General features: G+C 35.6%; 1 protein-coding gene across 2 annotated transcripts in view; it reads right to left on the reverse strand.

Annotated features, from left to right (window-relative positions):
• Nucleotides 1–24,373, reverse strand: part of CCSER1 (coiled-coil serine rich protein 1) — a 645,248-nt gene that overhangs the window by 221,918 nt on the left and 398,957 nt on the right. Inside the window, exons 9-10 of one of the 2 annotated variants that reach the window (XM_069855625.1) lie at nucleotides 21,749–21,826; nucleotides 12,945–13,254 (exon numbers count right to left, since the gene is read on the reverse strand). In XM_069855625.1, the coding sequence (XP_069711726.1) occupies nucleotides 13,174–13,254; nucleotides 21,749–21,826 (159 nt within the window). In that variant the 3' untranslated portion in view covers nucleotides 12,945–13,173. Of the gene's footprint in view, nucleotides 1–12,944; nucleotides 13,255–21,748; nucleotides 21,827–24,373 lie in introns of those variants that run through there. The other variant, XM_069855624.1, reaches the window with a different exon arrangement.

The raw sequence follows: 24,373 nt of genomic DNA on the forward strand, positions 1-24,373 counted from the left end.
GCACTCTGTTTAAAATTTAAACTGGTTTCCACTCATCCTTGTGAATTCTCAAGCTAAGGTCATGACTCTTCTGACCTCACATTTAAAATCCTGTTGGATCAGCAGATTATCAGGTTAAGCTTGAGTCCCGTTCTTAATACACCAGCAAGATATTACTACTCCACAGCACATGAAATGGGACAAAGTTTGGACTCCATAGTCTTGTCCTGCAAGTCCTGCTTGTCCTCCACAGCCCTACGTACTTTTATGCAAGCAGCAGCAATTGCATCATAGGTTACTGGTGCAGTGAGCTCCTCAAGGCAGCAAACTACTCAGACACCTGCCTGCCCACTGCTGGGGAAACAGAAAAGCCACACAACGAGGATTATGTTGTCCCCGGGCCCTCTGCTTTCATGGAGAACTGAAGAAATGCACCAGCCAGCAGCAGCCTTTTGCAATGGTCTTGTTGGGCCTTCTGCTGCTCCTTTCCTACTAGCACTGGCACATCTCTGATATCCTAGAGAGCCAGTTCAGGAGCTCAGGCAGGAGCAACTAACTTACCATCCTGAACTAGCTCTCCATGTTGTCTGGTGAGAACTGGACCAAATTCCGTGACAAAGGGCCACTGACAGGCTTAGCTGGAGTGAATGATATCTTCAGGGAGGAGTTTGGCTTCCCTGTAATAACCTACTGCTATGAATATCATGATATCACCTGTATACTGCCAGCCCTGCCACTATACAACTCTCGAACAGAGACAACTACCAGAAAATTGTTCATGTTTTGCAGAGCTAAAATGTAGGTCCGCAATATGATTGAGCAGTTCAGCACACAGCTGAAAGGGGCAGCAGGAGGACACAAGTCTGCTCTGCGATGGAACTGAATCCCTGAATCCCAGGGGTGTTTCTTCTCAAGTAACTTCAAGCTCTGAACCACTGCAGGGTGCTTTTGATAATAGGCCTTGTTTCCCAGGTTCCAATTAATGAAGAATTACTGACATTTTTCTCCTTCTCACTTAACTTTAATTAACCATCTCAACTTCACCATTGCTTACATGCAGTTACCAAGCTGCAAAACAACTGAGATGCAAACAGTTTTAAAGAAACTCTTAGCTTAGAGTTCCATTATTGAACACTTCCTAACATGTTTTCTTTTCCTTAAGCTATCTAGATTCCAGAAAATTCTTTGAACAAGAGATCATTTTCAGACTGTTTCTCTGCTTCCTTTGGATTTCCACAAAATGATTAATTTCTTGTCTTGAAATGCAAACCCCAAAACACAGCAACAATCCCAGGAGACCTTATAAGTATTAAATAGACAAAAAGAATTACTTTGAGTGTCTTACTGACAAATTTTCTGATCCCCTTGTGTTCATACATATATACAAACTAACATGACCTCTTATCAAAATGCAACCATGCTGATTTATATGAATTTTCAGCAAGAACGAGGAATAGATAGGGTGGAAAATGCTCTGGTGATCCAGGTTTTCATGATAATTCAGAAACCCTTCTTGCCAATAATAAGTGTTGCCACTGCAACCACTCTGCTTTCTTAAGGTCTTCAAAAGTTGAAACGTTTAAATGTGACATACAAGTAATTAAGACAACAAAACTGAATATCTCAAAAGAGGACACACATGGCAACTCTAACTGCCTTAGCAGTGGCTGCTTCTGGCTCTTGTAAGTCTCTGGCAAACATTATTACTTAAATGACTGCTGAATCACATTGTTTAGATGGTTCTTGAAGTTCAATAGTGACATTATTTTAAGAACAACAATGCATAAAATATAGTTCAGTCTCACTAAGTAAAACAGGTTTTGTTTTTGTTGTTCTCCATTCAACTCCTTTTTTTCATCCAATAACAATTATATTTTTTGAACAACTAAAGACTCACCTTCCAATGAAAATATCTCAGAATTTTTCCCTGGATACTTTTTTCAAGCAATTAATAAATAAATAAAAAGCACATACATGTAAATGGTTTCATATTCGTGAGAACCCTACAGAAACAAATTTGTTCATTAAAACCGATGTTCATTTTTTATTAAGGAGACCATATAAAACACATTATAATCTGAAAAATCAATAAAATTTGAAAATTTTAAAATATTACTAAGTATAACTACAAGCTCTTCAGCATCATCCTGAAAGTTGAACTTAGACCAGCTGTCAGAATAGGAAATGACGGTCCAAGGAAACACATTATGCAGGCATCACATATCTATCACTAAGGTTACCACTAGCTCATTTGAATAACTTCTAAGTTCAGCTTACAGAGAAATTTCAGTGAGTTTTTATAAATTTAACTCTTCATAGTCTGTGCTGCAGTTTTCACATATTCAGTATGGACAGTTTACCCATTTCAACACCGTGGAAACACAATATGTGATCATAGTTAAAAAAACTAGGTGACATCACTGATCTGCATTACAACCCACTGTGAAGTCCAATGTTAACTTCAACAGCAATGTTGAGATCTTCTGTGCTCTGGAACCTTCTGTTTATGGGAATTAGACACTTGCACTAGGATCGTATAAAATATACTATAATAACATAATAACACTTTTTAGAAGTCCGAGATCAAATGTATTCCCAAGTCTTCCCCAATCATAATGACAGGTGTTTTTTTTTTAGTTACAATAGTAAGTATATCCAAGATACAGAACAATAAATATGCTAAGCAGCGTATAATCATCAATTACTGATAAATGGCTATTATTTTATGAGATGGAACTTTTGTAACTGTTGTTAGTAACTGTTTTTAAATAACTTTTTTTGACTCTTAGTATGAAACCAAAAAAAAGGGAGAACTATTCCAAAACAGTAAATAGATTTAAATACAAGTAATAAATGGGTTTCAGCTATGGGTTTTACTTTAATATGGAAAGAGATAGTTTGTAACAGATCAACTATATAAATAAGATTAGCTAAATTTTATTTTTAGCTTATCAGAGATGAAAATTAATACTTAACTTAAATTACGTTATACAAATTACATATTTCATCACAATATGCATATGTGCATTTTAATCTGCCTCTGAGAACAGGACTGAAATTAAAGCCTCCAAGAAGTTATCCTCTGTTTCAGAATTTTAGAAATCACAGATTTCAAATTCTGCTTGCTCATACAAATAGATAATAAAACCCTAAGCCAACCTATTGCAATAAAAGCCTAAGATATTTATTACTACTATTGGCACAAGAAATTTATCTTGCTTACTGACCCACGCATTATTGGTAAACAATGATCAAATATATTCCTACATAAAGGTTTAGTTTTCAAAGAATAAAAAGGGAATTTTTATATTCATCAAACTGGTAAAAGGAAAGAAAAAAATCCAGAATTTCTCTCCCTTTCATATGCAGGTAAATTTAATTAAACTAATAATGATCACTAATTAAAACACTACTAACTAGTTCAATTCAACAAAAGATGAAACTAAATTCAAAATCAACTTTTAAATGTATACTTTGGACCTATGCCAAAAAAGGCTTGTTATTTTCTGCTGTTCACAGAGCACGAAGTAATGAGAAATGAGAACAAAACCTGTTTCCAAATGTAACTACAATGAAGTAGTCCTTAATTAGCATATACAAATATAAGTTCAGAAAATTGCTTATTATCGACAATGTTCAAAATTACAACTTCTATTTATGCAAATTTAGAAATTACATTCTGTGTAATTAGGTATAAATTTTAAGGATATGCATTAATCATAATTCATCTTTGCAAATGGGATTAATTAGCGTTTATAATAGCATTTGTAAGCGGAGAGTTGTAGAATGTAGAATGTTCAATAGAATGTTCTCGCATCCCAAACTGAACACTGAAGTTGAATCACGCTCTTCATATTTCCTTTTTCTTCAATCAAAGCAGAGCTTCCCCTGGCTACAGATATTGAGCTGTACACTGCAAATACTTCTGTAAAAGTTTTCTCTTAGTCCGATAGCTAAGAAAATGTGAAGCAGTAGCATGCTTCCCCTGGGCAAGAATTCTGTAGACAACAGGATAGTGATTCCTTTAACTTGGCCTTTAAAAAGTCTCCCATGAAAATGAGGTGAAATCTTGCCATATAGCATCTCCAATGGGTATGTTTTCCCAGGTGTATTTAGTAAGATTTTTATTTGGTCCTGCAATAATCAACTCAAATTAATTCAAGTACAAGCTGAACAATTATGAGCATATGACCTCAAGTCTTTGAACATGCTTTTTATGCTTAAACAGAAATAATGGTACTAATCATAGATTAATTAAATTTATCAAAAGTAAAGCAGTACATTGCATTAATTACTTACAACCAAGGACAAGGGAAAGCAACAGCTGGAATGATACAGGATTGAAACAAAGCTGGAATGGGTGTCTTCAGCAGAAGGAAAGCTGCCCAATATTATCAAAATAATAAATTCTCCTATCTTTACTATAATAGTAAGTAACTCACCTAGAGTTTCAAAAATCAGCTTTAAGAATTTTAATCACATTTGTGTGCAACAAGGACTATGATCTGTATTGAAGTGTACAGACTAGTAATACGAAAGAGGAACATACAACATCAATGCTTTCTTCTCACTCTCTAATTGACTGTCCTATGATCTTCCACCAACAGGTGACATGATAAATATATAAAAAGCATTCTGTGTTTAGCCAGAACAGTGGCATAACCTACTAAAAATTCATTACATTATATTGCAAATCACTAATGCAAAGTAACTCTTCTGGCAGTCTAATTTTCTGTAGATGCCCAGAAGAATTTGAAAGTACTTTTATCAAATTGTCTATCTGCATGGTCAGCTGAAAATAACTCTTCACTACGCAGTCTAAGTTGACAGCATACAGTAAATTTGCCAACCACAATCTGTTACAAATAGTTTAAGAAAACTAAGGTGTGGATAAACCAGTTTTATGGGAGTTTCTTACTTGATACAAGATGGAATAAACCAATATAATTTTCTAGTCATTTTAAAAGATACTTAAAATTACCTTAGCATCCACAGAATTGAAAGTGGCATTATTTCTTTTTACGTATTTTGAACTCAGCAGCTATCATTCTGAACTATAAGAAAAATATCACTTCCTAGTCCCCGAGAATTATTCTGTATGGGCAGTTGGCCTTAGACGTCTCTTTTTCTCTTCCCTTCAGCCAAAAAAAAAAAAACCTGAGGAAAAACAGAAGTTGAAAGAAAAAGTGTGACTTTCTAATTTCTGTTATTGTTGAAGTTTCAGAAGCATGCTTTATGGGTGATAAAAATTATATTTTAGAAGAAAAAAAAGAAAAGAGCATGAGCTACATAGGACTGTAATGTGGAAAGAGAATAAAAACAATACAGCAAGATAAAAGAAAATGAGCAAAGGAGCAACAGCAGGGGAAAATAATGAGCCAGAACAAAAGCTCCATCACTAACAGAGTTTGTAAATATTCCTAACAGCAAGAGAAATTTGCAGACATGGCAACAAGAGATTTGAGACAGGAAGACAGAAAAACCTGGAGTTTAGGAATGAAGTCATCCAACTTATTTCTTCCCTTCCTGCTTAAGAGGATTCAAGCATTTGGCACATTATTTTGGCAATCTATGCCCCATATATAAAGTATGCATTTAATCTGTTTCTCAGAATAAACATGTTCCACAGCGATCTATAATAATAGTTAACTACTGAAAAAGACCTATAAAAAAATAACGAACATTGGATACTAGATTTATCACTACTGTAAATGATGAAAATCAGGCTAATTAAACTAGTATCATAAAGATGAACAATCAAACTAAACCCCAAACAGAACATATTCCTTTAAGTATGTTGCCATGATGGAGAATCATGAGGGAAATAAACTCATAAAAAATAGGTCTATCAGCAATTATCAGTCTTCAAGTTAATAAAATCCCTAACCTCCTTTGTTAAATTGGGCAGTTTACTAGATAGATCCCTCTAAATTGTTTTTCCTTTAAATTTTTCTTTCCTACTGGTCAACACCAGGAAAGAGCACTAAGCTATGAAGACCTTCAGAAGACAGATCTATTGCTCTCCCTAAATATTTGCTGCAAAGGCAAGTAAAGAAAATACTGAATGGATGTAGGTTTACTCTGATGGGTTCATAAAGGTTTTGTTTTCCTCCTTTTTCTCACTAGTTTTGTCCTTGTTATTTTATCAACATCTACAAGTTCCATAACAAGGACATTTTTAAAGGTTTCACTAATTAAGTTATTGTTGAGTTCACACCTCTACTGTGTTAAAAAGATTTGAAAATTTACTTCTCTAGCTAAACAAGAGCTTACATAAACAATGCATGTACATCAATTATATTTAAATTTTTGTACAAGATTATCATTTTGCCAAGTAGTTTACTCCCACAGATTAAATTGCTTGTGAAATGGCTACCACAAAATTTGTAGTCCAGATTTGAAAGGCAAACTTTACCTGTTGCTCAACTCCTATTTGACTGACATTAGTCTTTCACAGTCTCAAGTGCTGTAAAGATTTAGAAGAAAAAGTGATGAAGAATCACATCTCATATAGAAGACTGCAAATAAAGATGTAGCACACCTACTTGGTCAAGGATTTTCCAGAATAGGAATACTGAATGCAACACTAATGCATTATCTATAAAAGGACAGATTTGCCTTCTTAAAAATATGCTATCTTTAATTTGGCCATATTTATGCAAAAATTGATTGCTATAATAGATTATTTTGAATGAGAATAGGGGAAGTCTGTGTCCCAACAGAATATAGTGTAAATACTGATTTCCATATTTTTTAAAGTAGGCCTTTTCTCTGACATTGAAGATCACCTTCTCCCAAATAAATTGAATGCAGTCCCAGCTATATCCAATGACCTCTAATTGAAACACTTGTTCTTAACTCCATCCTGCCAAGAGAGGTATCCAGTATTATTGCAAATTAATACAGAAACTCAATCAATTTATTGATTTTTCAGGCCAACTTGCAAGTGAAACTCCATATTTTATGTAGTTTATGAAGGCTAATTGTTCTGAGAATGTAATGAAATAGGAGTAGTTATTTGCAAAACCTTTCTTTCTGAAACTTGAATCAACTGACACACTCAATGCAATGCCCAGCACCTGTAGCAAAAAAGGGTCTCTTGGCCTGAGATACTAGTGGAAGTTCTGCCAATATTGCCTCTCACTCCAAGGATGAATTCACAGTAGTTGCCACCAACACCATCAGCCTCACTGTGTCCAGGAATTTTGGAATAGAAGTTGTGCTAAGTTTCATTAGTTCCTGAATTTGCTACTTATCTAAATTCACAGATCTAATCAACTGTTTTATAATACTCCTCATTTATTAACAGACCCGTAGTCTAGGGAATAATTTTCCTAATGTGAAAAACAATTATAAGATAATTAACATTCATCCCATTTAGGTCAACTCTGGGTCTATGCTTGGCTTTTGTTTGTTTTTGCAATGGGTTCATGTGGCAAGGTGTTGGCAGCGTGAGGGCTACAGGACGGCCTCTGTGAGGAGAGATCACAGGCTGCCCCATACCAGAAACAGACGCTTCTAGCCAGCTCCACAATAGACCCATCATTGTGGTAGGTCCACAAATGACACAGTGAGCATTAGTAAAGCTGGTGGCACCTCTATGAAAACATATATAAGAAAGAGCAAAACACCAGGAAAAAAAAGGTGAGAAAAAGCCCAAAGAACACCTAGGTGAGTGAAGGAGGAGGGAGAGGAGTTGCTCCAGGCATCAGAGCAGATATCCATCCATACTGTGGCCTTGGAACAGATGAATACGCCCTGAAGCAACTGAGGTCCATGGAGTGCCCATGCTGGAGCAGTACCTGCAGCAAAGCCTGCCCCTCAGTTCTAGATCCCAATTAAAAACCAGGAAAGAACAAATGAAAAAGCCCCATAGGTCTGCCTCAAGTTCACTGGGTTGCCATCATCATTTCCAAAGATAAATAGTTAGCTGTAGCTTCAGATTATCTTCTGTTTAGTTTTGCAATTCAGATTGCTCCTTACATTGAAACAACATGCGCATTTCTGTCCAGCTACCACAATGTTTTGCTATACACATATATGAAACATTCTTGGGTGGGCAAATTAACCTGTTAGCTACTGTTTCTCTAGTAAGCACCTTCTAGCAGCAGGAAACAGTTCCATAAGCCTTCAAAAAAAAAAGGGACACTGGGAATATGTTGCATTATAACATATAAAAAGCCAACTGTTCATGCTTTGTCTCAGGATTTTTCTTCATGCTTTGCAATTACTTGCATTTTTTCAGGGTACCTGGGTGCTTGCAAAACATACGGAATCTTTAAAGCTGACTCCACTGGCCCTTTCACAAACTTTCACTCTAAGCAGCAAACCTTTTCTTTCTTCATGTTGTCTTTATTTCTGTAATACCTGAAATTTGGTGATTTCTTAGGGGTTATCTTTGAAGAATTTATTCACAACCTGACAGAACTCCTATAGTAGATTTGTTTCCATCTTAATCTTCTATCTTCAATCATGTAACAGACTGGAAGATGAAATACAGATGTACACAGTTCACAAATATATATTCACACAGACATTTCATAATACTTACACATTGGGAAGATCATGTCTCTGATGTGCGCACTTAAAATTGTTTCATATCTTTAAGGTATGAAGAATCTACTGCCCCTATCAACTATTCCTGTCATGCAGATGTGTTTTCCTTATTTCTCACTTAAAGCGTAATATTATGTCATTGAAAGCATTAGCATTTCTCTCCAAATATTGGGAAATGTGTATGCACTGTTACACAATATAGATCAAGCCCTCCTATTTCAGCATCAAATACAAGGCTATCACTTCATTTCATCATGATAGTTAACATTAACAGTGCCAGCAAGTTCTTCCTGGATGTTTGTAGACAACTAAAAACCTCTCTGAAAGTAATGAAGCTAGTACTGAATATAAAGTTGTAATATGGTGTCTAATTCACATGCTCTCAACTTCAGCATGATTTAATACATGCATATGCAGAAAAATATTGTTGCAAGGTTTTTTATGCAGTGCATTTGCTAATAACCAAACAGACTTTTTTTCCCTTTTATTGCTGGCATCCAGCAGACTGCTTTCATTTTAATGGCTTTTTGTACACTACAAAAAAATGTATTACTATTCCCCAAATATCATTTACAATCCTTTCCCTTTGTACTCCTTCTTGCTGTTATATCATTAATGTTAATATTATGTTGACTTTTAAGATGTAGAAATTTCCATTACTAAAACCGAATGAATTAATACTAACAGAGTACTGTATTGAAATGAAGGCAGAGTACACAGCCTGGACATAGGTCTCACTCCACTTCTATTGAGAAGGCACTAATAATAGGTAAAATGTAGTAACAGGTAAAACATAGTAATATGGAAATGGCATTTTCTCTTTCTATTATTGGTATAACATAGCCCATATAATGGCATGCGAACTTTTTTAAGGTCTTTTAGTTTTAATGCTTACGTAAAAAGCATAAACTTAAAAGTTTAAATCATAATCTAAATGACCAAATAGTCTGTCTATAAAAAACCCTGGTTAACGCTGGGTAAACTCAGCTCCAGAATACGAGCCACTGATCTCCTAACTATTTAAGAAGAACAAAATTTCCAGTTGCCTTCACCATGCACACAATACCTGTGCCCAGAAAAAGACCCAATGATTATGTTTCAAATTATTTTAGAGACCTGTTGTACACATTGCATGCTACAGGAATTCTTTATCAGCCCAAATGTATACTGAGGTACAGCACAATAATTTATATGCCACTATTCACACTATTCTGTGCTTTTTCATATTGAAATTGCTTCGATGGATTTTTTTTTTTCTCAAAAAGCACTGACAAACAGAAAAAAAATGCCTTCAATTCAGGAAGGATGTAACCTTTCTGCCGCCCAATCCCACCCCAAGCTTTTTGAGGCTTGTTTGCCTCTCTGAGTGCTTGTAACTATTAAAGTCATTCTTGTTCCTTCTCAACCTTTCAGTGTTTACCATAGAATATTTGCTTTAGCTGTAACACTTTTTTGCACCTGTGTCAATTTTAAATCGAGTAACTCAATTTCTACTTTTCACTCTCTTATTGCTGTATCAAACAGCACTGCACTTGCACGTGTGGAAATCCCTGGAGGAAAGTGTAGAAAGCAAACTCTGGTTATCTGGTAGCACTTGCAAACCATCAAATAGAGAAAGAATAGCGTGTGCTAGTTAAAATAACAAAACTCTGCACTTGTTAAATGTCAATGCTCAGAACGAGAACAAAGTATTGTAACAAGACACAGACTTTGGATTAGACCAACAACATGGGTATCAAGATTTTTTTTTTGGTCTGACCTGCCTGTATATTTGCTTTAGCTCTTTAAAGCAGTTATCTAGTGACCAGGCTACTACTAACATTTTTGCACTACCTATTGTTCAGCATTTCATAGTTGTAGGTGTAGCGTGTTTTACTGAGCTTACAAGAAAAGGTTTTGGTAGGAGGGTCATGCAGCTGTGGCTTTGTCAGCTCCATGTTTGTATCTTACAGATACCACTAACGAGCCCTTACTCTGTGCTGAATGATCTTCCAATAATGACCAATGCAAATAATAACAGGCACTGGATGATGACACTAGAGACCTCAGGACTATGAACAACTCAGCAATGGATAACAGATGTTATGTGAACTTGAAACCAACAATAAAGAGCAAGGTGTACAATACGTTAATAAACATATCGGTGAGATCCCAACTGGATTCCAGAATATGGAAATAGAAATCACCAATGTTAACATCAGACTCCTGCCAAGAAGCTGTGATATCAGATTTACTGCAGTGCTGCCATGGCCACTATTGCCCTGAAGCCATCGATCTTCACAAGAGAAGCTGTGCAAGAGTGAGCAATACATCAAAGAAAGGTGTAGGTACTAGGAAATTTATGTACATGTAATTTTTCACTGTTTGAACTAGATTTTCTATTATCACTGTAACAGGAATAATAATAATAAAATAATTGATCAGACCGTTAAGATTTTAATTAGATTAACACTAAGTTCACATCTCTGCTACAACGTGTGGGCTTTGCTCACACTAATCACTTTTCCATTAAGCGTGAATATTATTTGTCAATCATGATTTTTTCCACACCATTCAAATGCTATGTGAGAAAAAAGACTACAAACCTGAGTAATAACTTACTGGTTCGTACTGTTTTGTAAAGTTATAGAAAATTGAAGCAAAATAAAGAAACTGGAAAAAAAAAAAGTATTAGAAATGATGGGTAATTTCCTGGGAAAGTTAAAATCACAACTCTTAGGCTCTTTAGCCCCGAGGCCATGTTCAGTTTTCAACCAAAATGACAGCTGCTAACAGCACCTCTATCAGGCAACAACTTTAGAAATACACTAGCTGTCTGAGTATTTTACCTATTCTTTCATAGATTTAGGAGGATCAGGTGAAAAAAAACTTGTTCATTTAAGAAGTGAAAAAAGCTTTCTTTCATCAGAATCCTGAAGTAACCCTTTTCTTCCACTCTTCTTTCACTTAATTCAAAAGCTTTTTCACAACACTCTCCATTCCTAACATGTATTTCTTAAGCAAAGCATCACAATATAGGAAGTCCTCTCCATCCTCTTCTAGATAACAGTACCTACGTGGACTGCAAATATTACCACAATAAAGATGGCAATAAAAAAAAAAAAAAAAGAAAGCATGACAGACAGCAAGAGGTAGATATTCCTGTGCAGGAAGGATTTTATAGTATCAAGGAAGTGAAGGAAGATTGGCAAAAGATGAATTTCAACAAGAAAAGCGAAGCTCAAGAGGATAATATGCACATGCTTATTTCTGTTGTTTCTTTAAATTATGTATTTGCTACTTAACTGATTTTTCAAGATACTTCCAGCAAATACAACAAGAACTATGCAATTATATATGCAAAGAAGTTTCAGAAACCTGAACAAAGGGTGAGAGAGGATGCTGAAGGTGGCTTTTATGGACAAAAGAAGAAAAGATGATATATGATTAATAAACAGTAACACCATCTTAAGTGGTACAGAATCAGCCAACATAATGTAACATTACCCTTAAAGAAGGCTCATTCACTTTAAAGACTTGCATGAATATTTAGCTGGTTGGTTTTATTTTCACTTCAAAACTATTTAAGAATAACTGCTGGAATGTTATTTTAAATGAGTGCAGTATTACCTCTGTTTGAAATTAAAGCCCACAGTGCTAAACAGGTGCTCCAGTTGAATAACTGTTATTACTATATACTATGAGGCTTGATCAAAATGGCATAGTAATAAGACTCAAGTATTGTCTCTTGTTACTAAGAAAAGGCATTAGCAGGAAAGCTTTAGGAATACTTCTGGCACAAGCATCTTCTGATCTTACCTGGTAAGGGTGAGTGTAGAGTACATCCTCAGGTGAATTAAGTCAATCCCGGGTAAGGGAACACTGAAGCAACTCATAGCAGTTACAAGGTTTACAGGGAATTCTCTAGCTGGCTTCTAATTTCTTACTTAATAAAGCCATAACCCAGGAATTACCTCCTGTACCCACCCCGCTCCACTTTAGACAACACCAGATATCCACTCAAGAAGCACAGTCACGTCCAGCAAACACAATATTCACTGTTCTCACATATATCAGTGCTATCTTAGCAATGTCTATTAGAAGCTGAAGTACTCAGAAAATAGGATAAACAGTAAAGCTTGTAAATGCTTACTGCATCTCCTGCAGAAATGTCGAGTCACACATGAAAACTACATAATTATGAATATTCATCAGATAGAACACACATAGAAAGGTGCTGACCCCTTATACACAATTGGAGCAAGTGTTATTACTGGAAGACAAAAAAACATACAGGTTTTAAAAAACTAATACGTTCCTTTTTTTCAGATCTTGAAGACATATGTTTTCCAATCTCAAAGACAAATGTCCCTTAAGTATTTTCTTACTTGTTGTGAATGACCAATGGATGATTAATTGCACAAAATGGAAAGAATGATTGAATTTTATTTTGGATAACTTTGTGATAGCTCACTAATAATTTATTCATAGATATATTTAATAATGAAGATATTACTGCCAAAAGATTCACATTTGAAAGTTCATAATACAAGTATTATATAAAGTAGTAGCATTTTGCCAGTAAGGGTAACTTGCAGCTCATTTCATATACAGCAGTATTTAATTAAATCCATAACTGCAGTGTCCGGATGTTGTTTTTTAATTTAATAATGATGGAACCAAAGAGATGCTGATAGGTTTGTAAACTAAGCCTTCAGAACATGGAGAATTCCACAGGGCCTTTAAAGAAAAAAAAAAGAAAAAAAAAAGAAAAGAAAGAAATGAAATGAAATCTTAAAGATGCATGGTTTGATGGCAACACAAAGTTAAATGAAAAACGATCATGTCTGCTGTATGAAGTCATGCAGGCAACGTGCAATAATAAGGCTTCTCTCACATCAACAATCAATGTAACAAGGAAATAAGTGACAATGTATACCAAAACAGAAATATGACTTCTCAGCTTTTGCATGACACAATTCTAGTCAGCAGTTATGCACTACAGATGCCATGTTTGTAGAGGAAGAAGATCACCAGCATGAGCTTGTTTATGCTAACAGAACAAACCTGCATGCAGAATGCACTGAACATGAAACCACTTCCACATTATGATAAAATTTTATAAGTAGATTTTTCTGCATTAAAAAGCACTCATTCCAAATGTACTGATATGACAAAAGCCATATATGTTACTTTATAATACAGTGCTTATCCATGCCTCATTTCTGAATTTTGCTTGTTGATCTTTCCTTCAAGGTGACTCCAAATTTTTATAAGTCAATATACTCAGAGCCTATGGTGAAACTTTGCTATGTTTGAGAATTTCTGATTGTTATTGAATGTGCGTTACTAAATTCTCTGTTCATTCCTTCAACAAAATTCAAAAGAATTCAGTGCTGCTATGATATTCCCAAACCATTCTCTGGCTTCACAAACAGGACACTGCTCATATTCAGCACAATGCATCAACAGAGTCGGCAAGGTATAATCCAGTGGGACAAGGATGGCTTTTTAATTTCAATCAAACAAAAACTACTGAAAGGTCTTGTTTTTCAGTGTCCTACTTCTTTCTATCCTTCGCGTAACAGGTCAGAGTCGATGTAGCAAAAGCATGTTATTAATTCCAGGGATAACTGTTCATTTAATTAATATTTGGAGACCTCATGAAGTGCCTAGTAGCAACTGTAGGATAGAAACGATATAGATATAACATGCTGAAAATATACTACTGCAATAACATTTTGGTAAGTCATACTCACTTACAATTACTACACAGAAATTAAACTATAAATGAGAGTGAATGTCTAGATGGATATGCTTAATAAACTTCTCCAGAACTCGAAGTAGAAGACAGTGATGAAATGAAAGCAGAAAAAGTAGAAAACACACTGTCTTCAAAATAAACCCCAAACTTTTAGGATGAATAAGTAGTAATAACTAAACACTCTCCTTTCCTTTTTCTCTTCCCCACCCAAAGACATCTAAGCAAAAGTTAGTGATAGTAAATCTGGTCAAAATTTTTAAATGCCTCATATTTTACTACACTTCAAAAGCAAGATAACAACAGCATAACTGCAGATATAAAGACAGAAGTGGTTTATGACAGAGGAATGAAGAATAAGTAGAAAGATGGAAAATTCAACAGGAAAGAAAAACACTGCACTGTTATTGCAAAGTATATTGCAAGGAAACAATAATTTTAAAGTTACAGAGACGATAGTGTTATACTAAGTTCTGGTCTATGAGGAACTCAGCTATTGTATCATCAAGCCACATATCCCTACAAATAATTAAACAGTACGAATTTTATTTATACAAGCAATTAGAAGACAACTTGCATTCAACAAATCAAAACTTAAGATCATTCATACTAATTAAGCATCACTTCAGAATGTAGATTTTACTGTTCTTTATTCCTAGAGATGGCAAAATTAAATGCATAATACCTGTTGATAATCAGTCACAGAATTAAAGTGGAAGCCTGTCTTTCCATACAGCAAGTCTCAGCTTCCATTCTAGAACCTAGTTACTTTTGACTTTTGTTTATGTGAAAACTTGTATCGCTTTTTGCATAGCGCCACAACACACCAAACCCTCAGCACAAGCAAGCATCCTCTGGCATGTTCAGCACTGGTAACTTGAACTGTTTATCCTTGCAGCAAACAGAACTAGGTGTAAAAATTCTTTCACGTTGATGAGTTTGTGGCTAAATGGAACTGAAACAGTAAGTACCCAGAAGTTTGATGCTGAGGTAATAAGTTTGGTAAGGGTTGGTGGGAGGCAATCATTAAAATCCAAAAAAGTTTCAGTGTAATATTTCAATATTCATGGATGAAAAGTTTGACAGAATTTGCACAAGTAGCACATCCTAAAACATATGTAAATTTTGAAATGGTATACTAAAAAAGGAAATAGGACATGAGAAAAAAAAATGATTGCTAGAGGATATTCTGGGAAAGGAATTAGCATGCCAAGAACTTGGATATCAGATACAAATAGGTTCACAGAAGTACAAGCAAAGCAAAGATTGAAATTGTTTATGTTTTTTCAGATTATTTTTTTAAAAATAATTTTGCTTTAAAAAAAGAGTATATTATGCGTGAGTTTGCCTTATTTCACTGTATAAGTTTGTTCTGGTTTGAGCTGAAGTAGAATCAGTTTTCTAATCTTTCAGCTAAACCTCATCTAAGTAACTTCACTTTCTCAAAGTCAGCTGCATGTTCTTGGACACTGGCTGTCTCTAGAAGTGATAACATTTAAAATTTATGATTATCACCAAAGTAAAGGGGCACTGGTACACAGAAAGTCCATTGCTTACACTTCTCCCTGAAGGTCATCCTCAAGTTGGCAGAATGCTGTAAGTGAAAGAGGTGAAAAAGGGGCGCACCTGCAGGGAGAAGCGGACAGGACAGGTAACCCAAAACTGACCGACACAGTATTCTGTTCCATATATGTCACACTTGGTATACAAGTGAGGTACCACGAGGGCCAAGCTCTCTTCTTTGATGGCTCGCATCTAATACAGACCTCGTCTGTCTCTTTGCCCTGATCCCAGATCCATATGTTCCTGAATTCAGATGCTGAGCCCACCTACTGCCTGCTGCTGAGTCCAACCCAGGACCTTTTCCACACTGCAGCATCAGCGTGATGTAGTTATCAGGGTCAGGGAGGGAAATTTCATAAATGTGTACGTTTTATTATTTTCTTATTAATATTATTAGTGTTTCATTAAAACCGTTCTATTTTCCAACCCACAAGTCTCTTTTCTTTTTCTCCTTTACTTGAGGAGGGAGGGGGAAGGGATCTAGACACAACGCCTCAGGTTTAGCTGCTGATCAAGCCCGGTGGGGCTCCACCATGACAATGTTAGAAAACAAATTTTAGTATTCTTCTGTTCCCTGCCTCGCTAAAGGAGAGGACTGTTGTTCAAGGTAAATTAGAGTCAGTTTTGTGACTAACCCAGTTGCTGTAAGTAACTTCACTTTTCTGAGAGCTAACTGCACCTTTTGTGAGACAGTGTTTTTCTCTAAAGTGGTAACACAGAGCACAGGGCATTGGTATGCAAAAAGGCCTATGCTTATACTTAAACAAAGCCATCTTCAAGCTGGCGGAAGGTGGCCGCACCTTCGAGGAGGGTTGAATAGGGCAGGTGACCCTAAACTCAGCAAGAGGGTCTCTATCTCATATACATCATACTTGGTATAAAACTGAGAAATCATTAGGGTGTCTCTCTCTTCTGCAAGTCTTTTTCCTCTCATTTTGCTCCCCCATTTCCCTGCAGCATGGGGAGGGAGAGGGATTTTGCAAGCTCAAATGCATGGTTAGAGTTGCTGAGATTAGCTGGATGGAGGTAAACTGTCACAAGGACACATCACAACACAGTCCCTCACAGCATCCATAAACCATGCTGGATAGCTGACAGAGAGGATGAGGACTATAGAAGGGAGGTGGGAGGGGGAACAATTAAAGCATCCACCACCATGTCTTCATCCCTCCTGGTGCAACACAAAAGCACTTCAGGGAGCAGTGCCCAGGCTTCAAAGAGGTAAATAGAGGTATGCTGTCCAATGGACAGGAAGCTAGGAAAAAAAACCAACCTGAAAATGTATTAGTATGGGGACCTATTACTTTTAATAGTGCACAGTAGCACAGGTGTTTAGAGTCAGTGCCTACTCATGTATCACCCAGCACTGTTGTAAACACGACACTGGTGATCGCCAAGGAAAGGCAAGTTTTACTTGTAGCTATGCAAATCAGACAGTAAGCAGACTGAGAGCAATATCACACAAGTTTGTTGCCTGAGACTCTAGAAACATAATATAAAAAGTAAGGACCAGTATACTGAAAAGGATTCTCATTAAACAGGGAATGAGTAAAAGAACAGTCCAAAACCTGTTTACAAGAGCTTTACTCTCAGTATGAAAGACAAACAGAATAGCAGTTCTGAGACATGAAACCTGTAATATCAGCACAAGGCAAACAAAGAAAAGACATTGTAGAAATCATGTCAGCACTTAGAAATTCCTACTCTGTGTAGAATAAAATCAAGCACAAATTCTTTTCATCTACAGACTAATAAAGATTGACAAAGTGGTGCTGAGTCAGACTTCTTTCGGTGCCAGAAAGACAGAACTGTACTGTGATTGTTTAATTCTGCTTTCAAGATACATTTTAATGAAAGCTCATTAGCAACGGCCCACACTGCAGTGTTTCTGTGATGCCTGCATGATACGTTGTGCTACCTATTCAGCTGGAAGCCATTACAAGATTGCATCACTTAACATGATCTCAAAATCAGTCGCAATACTAGCTGACTGTCTCTATTCATCTTCCACTCTGTTTTAGTAACCCAATTGATATGGAAGAAATTATTCCTTGATCTCTCAATAAAATAAGGTTTTGCAAGCCAAAGAAGGTGAAGGAGGTTAATCCAGCATTGTTTATTTAAGACACATTAATAATTTATTATTTAGCAGTCTCCCACATCAGACTGTTCCACACATGGCTCTTTCCACCAGACTCCCAAAATTTTTTAAATTATTCTCAGTACAAATATTGGAAACGAAAACAATTTAGGACTACCATAAGGTAGAGATACCCTAACACTCTGCAGTAGAAAGCAATTATCTTTCTAAGAAACCTGCACTACTCTCTAATATCTTTCTTTGAATGCACATGGCAGCTGGCTTGTTATTTTACTTTCAATTCAGCCAAGTAGCAAAGTGGTCATCTTAATCACTTATGGAAACTGTAGCACTTCTCATCATGGAAGACCTTTTTCCACCTTTTCAAAATTTATTTTAAACATTATGTTTTAATTCCATAATTAAGTTTCATATTAGATAATTTTAATACAGAAAAGAGATTAAGCAGTGTGTTTTCTAGTTCAAACGGTTCTTTATAAGAAATGTTATCTGTACTGCCACAGATTTAGCTTCCACTTGCTTGCTAATAGCTAATTGCTCTAAAGCAATTTATATTGAAATATCTCAGTAAGCTGCATGGGAGAAAACAGAGAAATCTAGCAGAAGTATTACCCAACAATTTACAGGTACTGCAGGAGAATGCATGGTCCAAACTTTGTTGATCATCTTGACAGCAAGAATCTGACTACAATTATGATGTATCCAATAACATAAACTGCAACATATTAACTTCCATTCTGGTAACCTCTCAAATACTTACCCGAAACAGCTGACAATATTTAAACTTTTTCAGAGCAGCTACACAGAGAAAAGAACATTTCTTCCCTTTGAAACATAGCAACTCTTCCTTCTTCACCTATTCCTTCCTAAATATAGACTAACCTCTAGTCTTTTTTTCATTACTGCACATCCTATGGAAGAAAGGATTAATTCCTCATTTAAGTCACAGTCAGAACTTCCATTTACTTTTAACAAAACATCTAAATGAACTCCAAAGCTAAAAGAATAGCCTCTCAACTACTGGAGGAAGTCCAGAAATCAAAGAAAACGGAGCATTGTTTTGTTTTGGGGACTAGCCTGTCTCAGTTTATTTTGCAGTGCAAAATTGGCAACTACTAAGCTTGAACAGTAAAAAAAATACGAAATAATATAAAACAAACTATTTACCAAACCTCTAACTACAGGGTTTCTGAATACTAAGTTCTGAAGCATGTATCAATATTTGTACAACATTGACAAAATCATGCTATTCAAATTCCTGATGACACTTTTATCTATTGTTAGCTTCTAAAGTTGCATTCAGGAGAAATAAAACAGGTGACAGTTTTTGTTTTGTTTTTTTTTAATCAGAGCAGCAAATCTGTAGCGATAATGGAATGAACTTATATTTTCTACTTACTTGTTAAACGAGATTTCTTAAGTATTCAATGCATGCTATCCTCAAAACGTGTGACTAATGAAGTGCAAAGTGTCTTTCATTCTCTTATGTTTTGTGTTTTTCTATTTAACCTAATTTCACATTAGCACAATATTGTTATACACACTTACGCACATCCGGAATAAAATGATGTACAGATACTCCTTGCCAGGGTTACAACCTGCTGTTTAAAATTTCATAAAACTGGAAAGAACACAAATCTAATTCCCATTTGGTTTCAGCAGAAAAAAAGCTGAACCTATCATTACCAACAATAGCTAAGAAAAACCTGCATAATCTAATAAATAAGCAACCAAAAGTTTTAAATAATATTAAGAAAAGTTTTAATAATATTTGCACCTTCTTCCCTCACTGAATTCCCTTCATGATGATCATGGTAAGAATGTCTTATTGCTGTAGAGGAGTTCAACATTCTCTATAATCAACTTCTTGTGATTTTCACAAGTACTCCATACAAGACAAATAGAGGTGTATGTGTTGTCCCAGAAAAAAAACATTCCTCATCTCTTTTTGCTGTTGCATTGTATCACCTCCTTCCTATATGTGAAAACATATGACTGCAAACATGACACATTTACCAGGGAAGGTTGAAAATTGTGTTCCAGTAATGCTGAAGAGAATGCTGCTAGAGAAAATTATTTTTTTAATTATTGTTATTATTACATTTAATAGTCAGATCTCAGCCAGAAAACCACATTTGTTTGGGGCAAAGGGTTCCAATTTTATTGCAGAATTGGCAGTAGTCTGACAGAAGATCTCCCCCTTCCAAACTCCAAGGGAACATAGATTGGAAAAAGTTTAAAAAAAAAAATAAAAATCAGTTAACAGCATGGATCCATGCAATATGAGATAGAACATATTTCATTTAGGAAAGAACAACCAAATGCATAAACCTCATCTGTTAAAAAAAATAATAAACCAACCCTACTAATTGATTATTAAAATTTTTAGTGGAAGACTTCTATTTATCTAAGATATGATGAAGTAGCTGTTAGAGATAATTAGTCCCAGAAAAAAAACCAAACTATATTGCACAGGAATACAGCAGTGGAACATACAAAAATCTTTTCACGTATTTTTTAATATTATGGGAATTCTATCATTGATACATACATCTCACAATTTCAGTAAATTCCAACAGACGCTATTTCATGGACACAGCAGAACAGAACGGTTCATATTTGACAACCATGAGCAAGAATGTAGTGCAGACGGGTACACTGAGTTAAGTACTGGATTATTTGCCCTCAATAAAAAATATTCAAAAGAATAAAAAAACCTCAAAAACTCAAATGTGTTGAGTGATAGATATAAAAATAATAATTATAACTACACTTTTGTGTCAAGTATTTTACTTTTTTACAAATAAAGTTAGTACTCCTGGCTTGAATCAACTTAAAAGACAGTTTGAAAAAACACCAAAGTGCAGTTTGCCTCTAGAACTTTTCAGATTAAAATGTGAAATCGTTATGTTTCTATATTCAGAAGACCACTTGAAAACTCAGAACACAGAACTATAATGCTCCACTGATATAAAATATACAAAAAGGAAGGTTTCAAAACTTGCTTCATGTTCCAGTTATCTTCTTATAAATTAGAAGCAGCATGTTGATACACACCAATGCAGAACCACAACCTCATTTTGCAGAACAGTCTTTGGTTAGAAGCATGATTAGATTTTACTCAAATCACAAAATAGAACTCAGCTGAATATCCCACATTATGACACTCTTAAGCAAAGATTTTTCAATAAGTCTCATATCAACAAGAGAATCTCTTACACATATTCAACCAATGTCCCACAGACAGAATACTTGCATTTAAAAAATGGAAAAAAAAATATATTCCTACAGCAAAGGAATCTTCCTTGACTGCATTCTTGCATGAGAATACATACTTTCAGTTCACCTTCTAGCAGAAATTCTGACAGATGCTCTTTAGGAAACAAAAATTTAACATCACTTGGCAAAATCGTATTTATTCTATTTTCTTACAAAATTTGAATATTGTTTAAACAGCATATAGTGAATATAAACATGCTAATCTCATTAAATTGTCAATAAATGTTTAAATGAATACTAAAAAAATAGAATCCAGTAATACACATCTTCCCCATTCACTTATGCTAATTCTCAGCTTTCTGTAAAGCATAAAATTAACAGAGCATTGGTATGCTGGCAGGTAGTTGTAATTATCTTCTCGTGTTTCAGAAGGCATTTGAGAGTCATTTAGGAGCAAAGGATGAATGATGTTCCAGTAAAGCCTACTAAATCAATGCAAAGGCACAAGAGCAGCAGAGGCAAACAGGCTGACCAAAGTCTGAGTACCCAGAAAGACGATTAAAAAACCACCATTTGATACAGCTACTTACATCATGGCCTACAAGGTCTGTCTGTGTGGATTTATCTGCTTGGGAAGCAAGAGCCTTCTGAAAGCACTGAGCCTTTTCCTGTAAAACAAAATAACATATCATAGGTGAGTCATTTTTTCCTCACTGGGTTTTCCATCTACAAATATCCAGGTAAGTTCAGAACTCACGCACAGACGGTTGTTCAGAAATGGATTTGTTATGACACCATTCTCATTGGGAGTTTGATTTCCTTACTGCTATTTCCTTTTATCAATTTATCTTTCTCTTAACAGAAAGTGGACGCATAAAGTCCACCTACGCAGCAGAGCTGGGCTTACAAGAGGGACGTCACTGAAGTGTGATGCAAAGCAACCTTCTTTCAGAGCAGGTATGGCACTAGGCAGCAGTAGTGACTCTTGCAAACACCACAACCATTCCAATAGCAAAGAAACCACTTTTTTAACGAAACATTAAGGAACATGCAAACTCCATCAGTTATCATAATACTGAGATGACTTCCCCCTTGCCCAATGCAAACATATTAGGAAAGCCTTAAACATTTCTTTGCTAATTGTACTGATTTCTGCTTTTCCTACCCTTGTCCCTCTGAATCGCAATAATTTTTGAACAAGAGTCTTGAAGATGAGGAGGGTTGCAGATATCATTCTGCAATAGGCAACAACAATCTGAGGACCACTACTGAAGCACACTCACGCAATACAACTTGAGATTGAAAATGAACTAAGTAATGACCATTCAACAGCTGTTTGACATTTGCACAATCAAAAACGCTCAACAAATGGGTGCTGCACAAGCAGAATAAAAATTAAAAAAAATGCCATTACAAAGTCTGCTCTGTATTTCTGCACAACAAAGACAATCAATTTCTCGATTGCATTGTGACATGTAGCAAAAAATGGATTCTACACCACAATCAATGATGTTCCATGCAACAGCTGCACTAAGGAAAAGCCACAAAACGCTTCCCCAAAATCAAGCTGCATTCAAAGAAGGCTATAGACACTGTTCAGTGGGTGGCAAATAAAACCATCCACTACAAATTCTTGAATCCTGGCAAAACCATCACAGCATAGAACCATTGCCAGGAAATCAACAAATGCACCAAGAACTGCAATGTTTACATCCAACACTGGTAAATCGAAATTTCTTCCCCATGACAACATCCGATTGCATTTCTTGCCAATGATTCTGCAGTAGCTGCACAAACTGGGCTACAAAACTATACCGCACCCAGCTTCCTCATCAGACCTCACTCCCACCAGTTATAAGGTTTTCCAGCATCTCAACAACTTCCTTCATGAGAAGCTTTTCCACAAGCAAGCAGCAGCACAAAATGCCTTCAAATAATTCATTAGTTCCAAGACTCCAGATTTCTATCCTATTGGAATAAATAGATTTGTTTCTTGTTGGCAGCAACATGCGGATTTTAACTGTTCTCATTTTGATTAGTAAAGTTTGTTTTGCGCTGAGATATACTGCTTTAAAGTTGCTAGTTAAAACCAGCAATTATTTTTGCACCAACCTAACATTTAATCATATTTCCAGAGATGCAGCCAGTCTGCAAAAAGTTTAAAATCACAGAGATTAATATTTTCCATGCAGTAATGCAGACAACTTAGTTTGACTATTAGTGTAAGTAGCCTCTTCTAGTAGGATGCTATTTTCTGACATCCTGCTTCATCTCAATTATGTTCCCCTAACTTGCACTACTTTATTTCTAGAATTCTTATTGCCAGAGTAAAGTCATTGTTCCAAAAGACATACCTTTGCTTATGAAATAATTTTAGTAATATTAAGGGTATTAGATATCAAAAACCATTATAGAACGTTCTTTCCAACATAAAAACTTCTAAAAATGATAAGTTGATACTTTAAATATAATTTCATGCTGCATTAACTATATCAATAGTCAGACTTTATACTGAAATAATGCGGCAAAAATCTGGAGAAAAATTGTTACACTTCATTCTGGTTTCAGCTAAAGCGGAACCAATTTCTTAACTTTTCAGCTAAGCGTCTTCTAAGTAACTTCATTTTCTGAAAGTTAAGAATATGTTCTTCAGGCAGTATCTGTCTCTAGAAGTGATAATACCTAATAGTTATAGTTAAAGAAAATAATGGGGCACTGGTAGCAGAAATAGCACTTAATGCTATAGAAACCAAAGCAATCCTTGATGTGTTGGTAAAACACATTCACTTAGTGAAAGGAGCAAACAGGATTGCAGCTGCAGGGAGGGGCAGACAGAACAGGCAACCAAAAACTGATCAACAGAGTATTTGATTACATATATGTCACACTCAGTATAAAGCTCAGGGATCATGAGGTTCAAGCTCTCTTCTTTGACGGTTGATGTCCAGTGAGGACCTCGTCCATCTGTGCTGTCCTGATCCATATGGTCCTGAATCCAGCTCCTGAATCTAGTCCCCATCTGCTGCTAAGTCCAGTCTGGGACTTTACCTGTGCCTGCCCTGAAGCATCAGTGGTGATGTAGAGACATTGACGAGTTTGATTTCACATATGTGTGTATAATTCATTATTTTATTGTTTATATTATTTTCCTTATTATTGTAGTTGTTTTACTAAAGCTTTTTTAGTTTAAGCTTCCAACCCACAAGCCTCTTCCT

Source organism: Phaenicophaeus curvirostris, chromosome 4, assembly GCF_032191515.1.
Source record: "Phaenicophaeus curvirostris isolate KB17595 chromosome 4, BPBGC_Pcur_1.0, whole genome shotgun sequence".
NCBI lineage: Eukaryota > Metazoa > Chordata > Aves > Cuculiformes > Cuculidae > Phaenicophaeus > Phaenicophaeus curvirostris.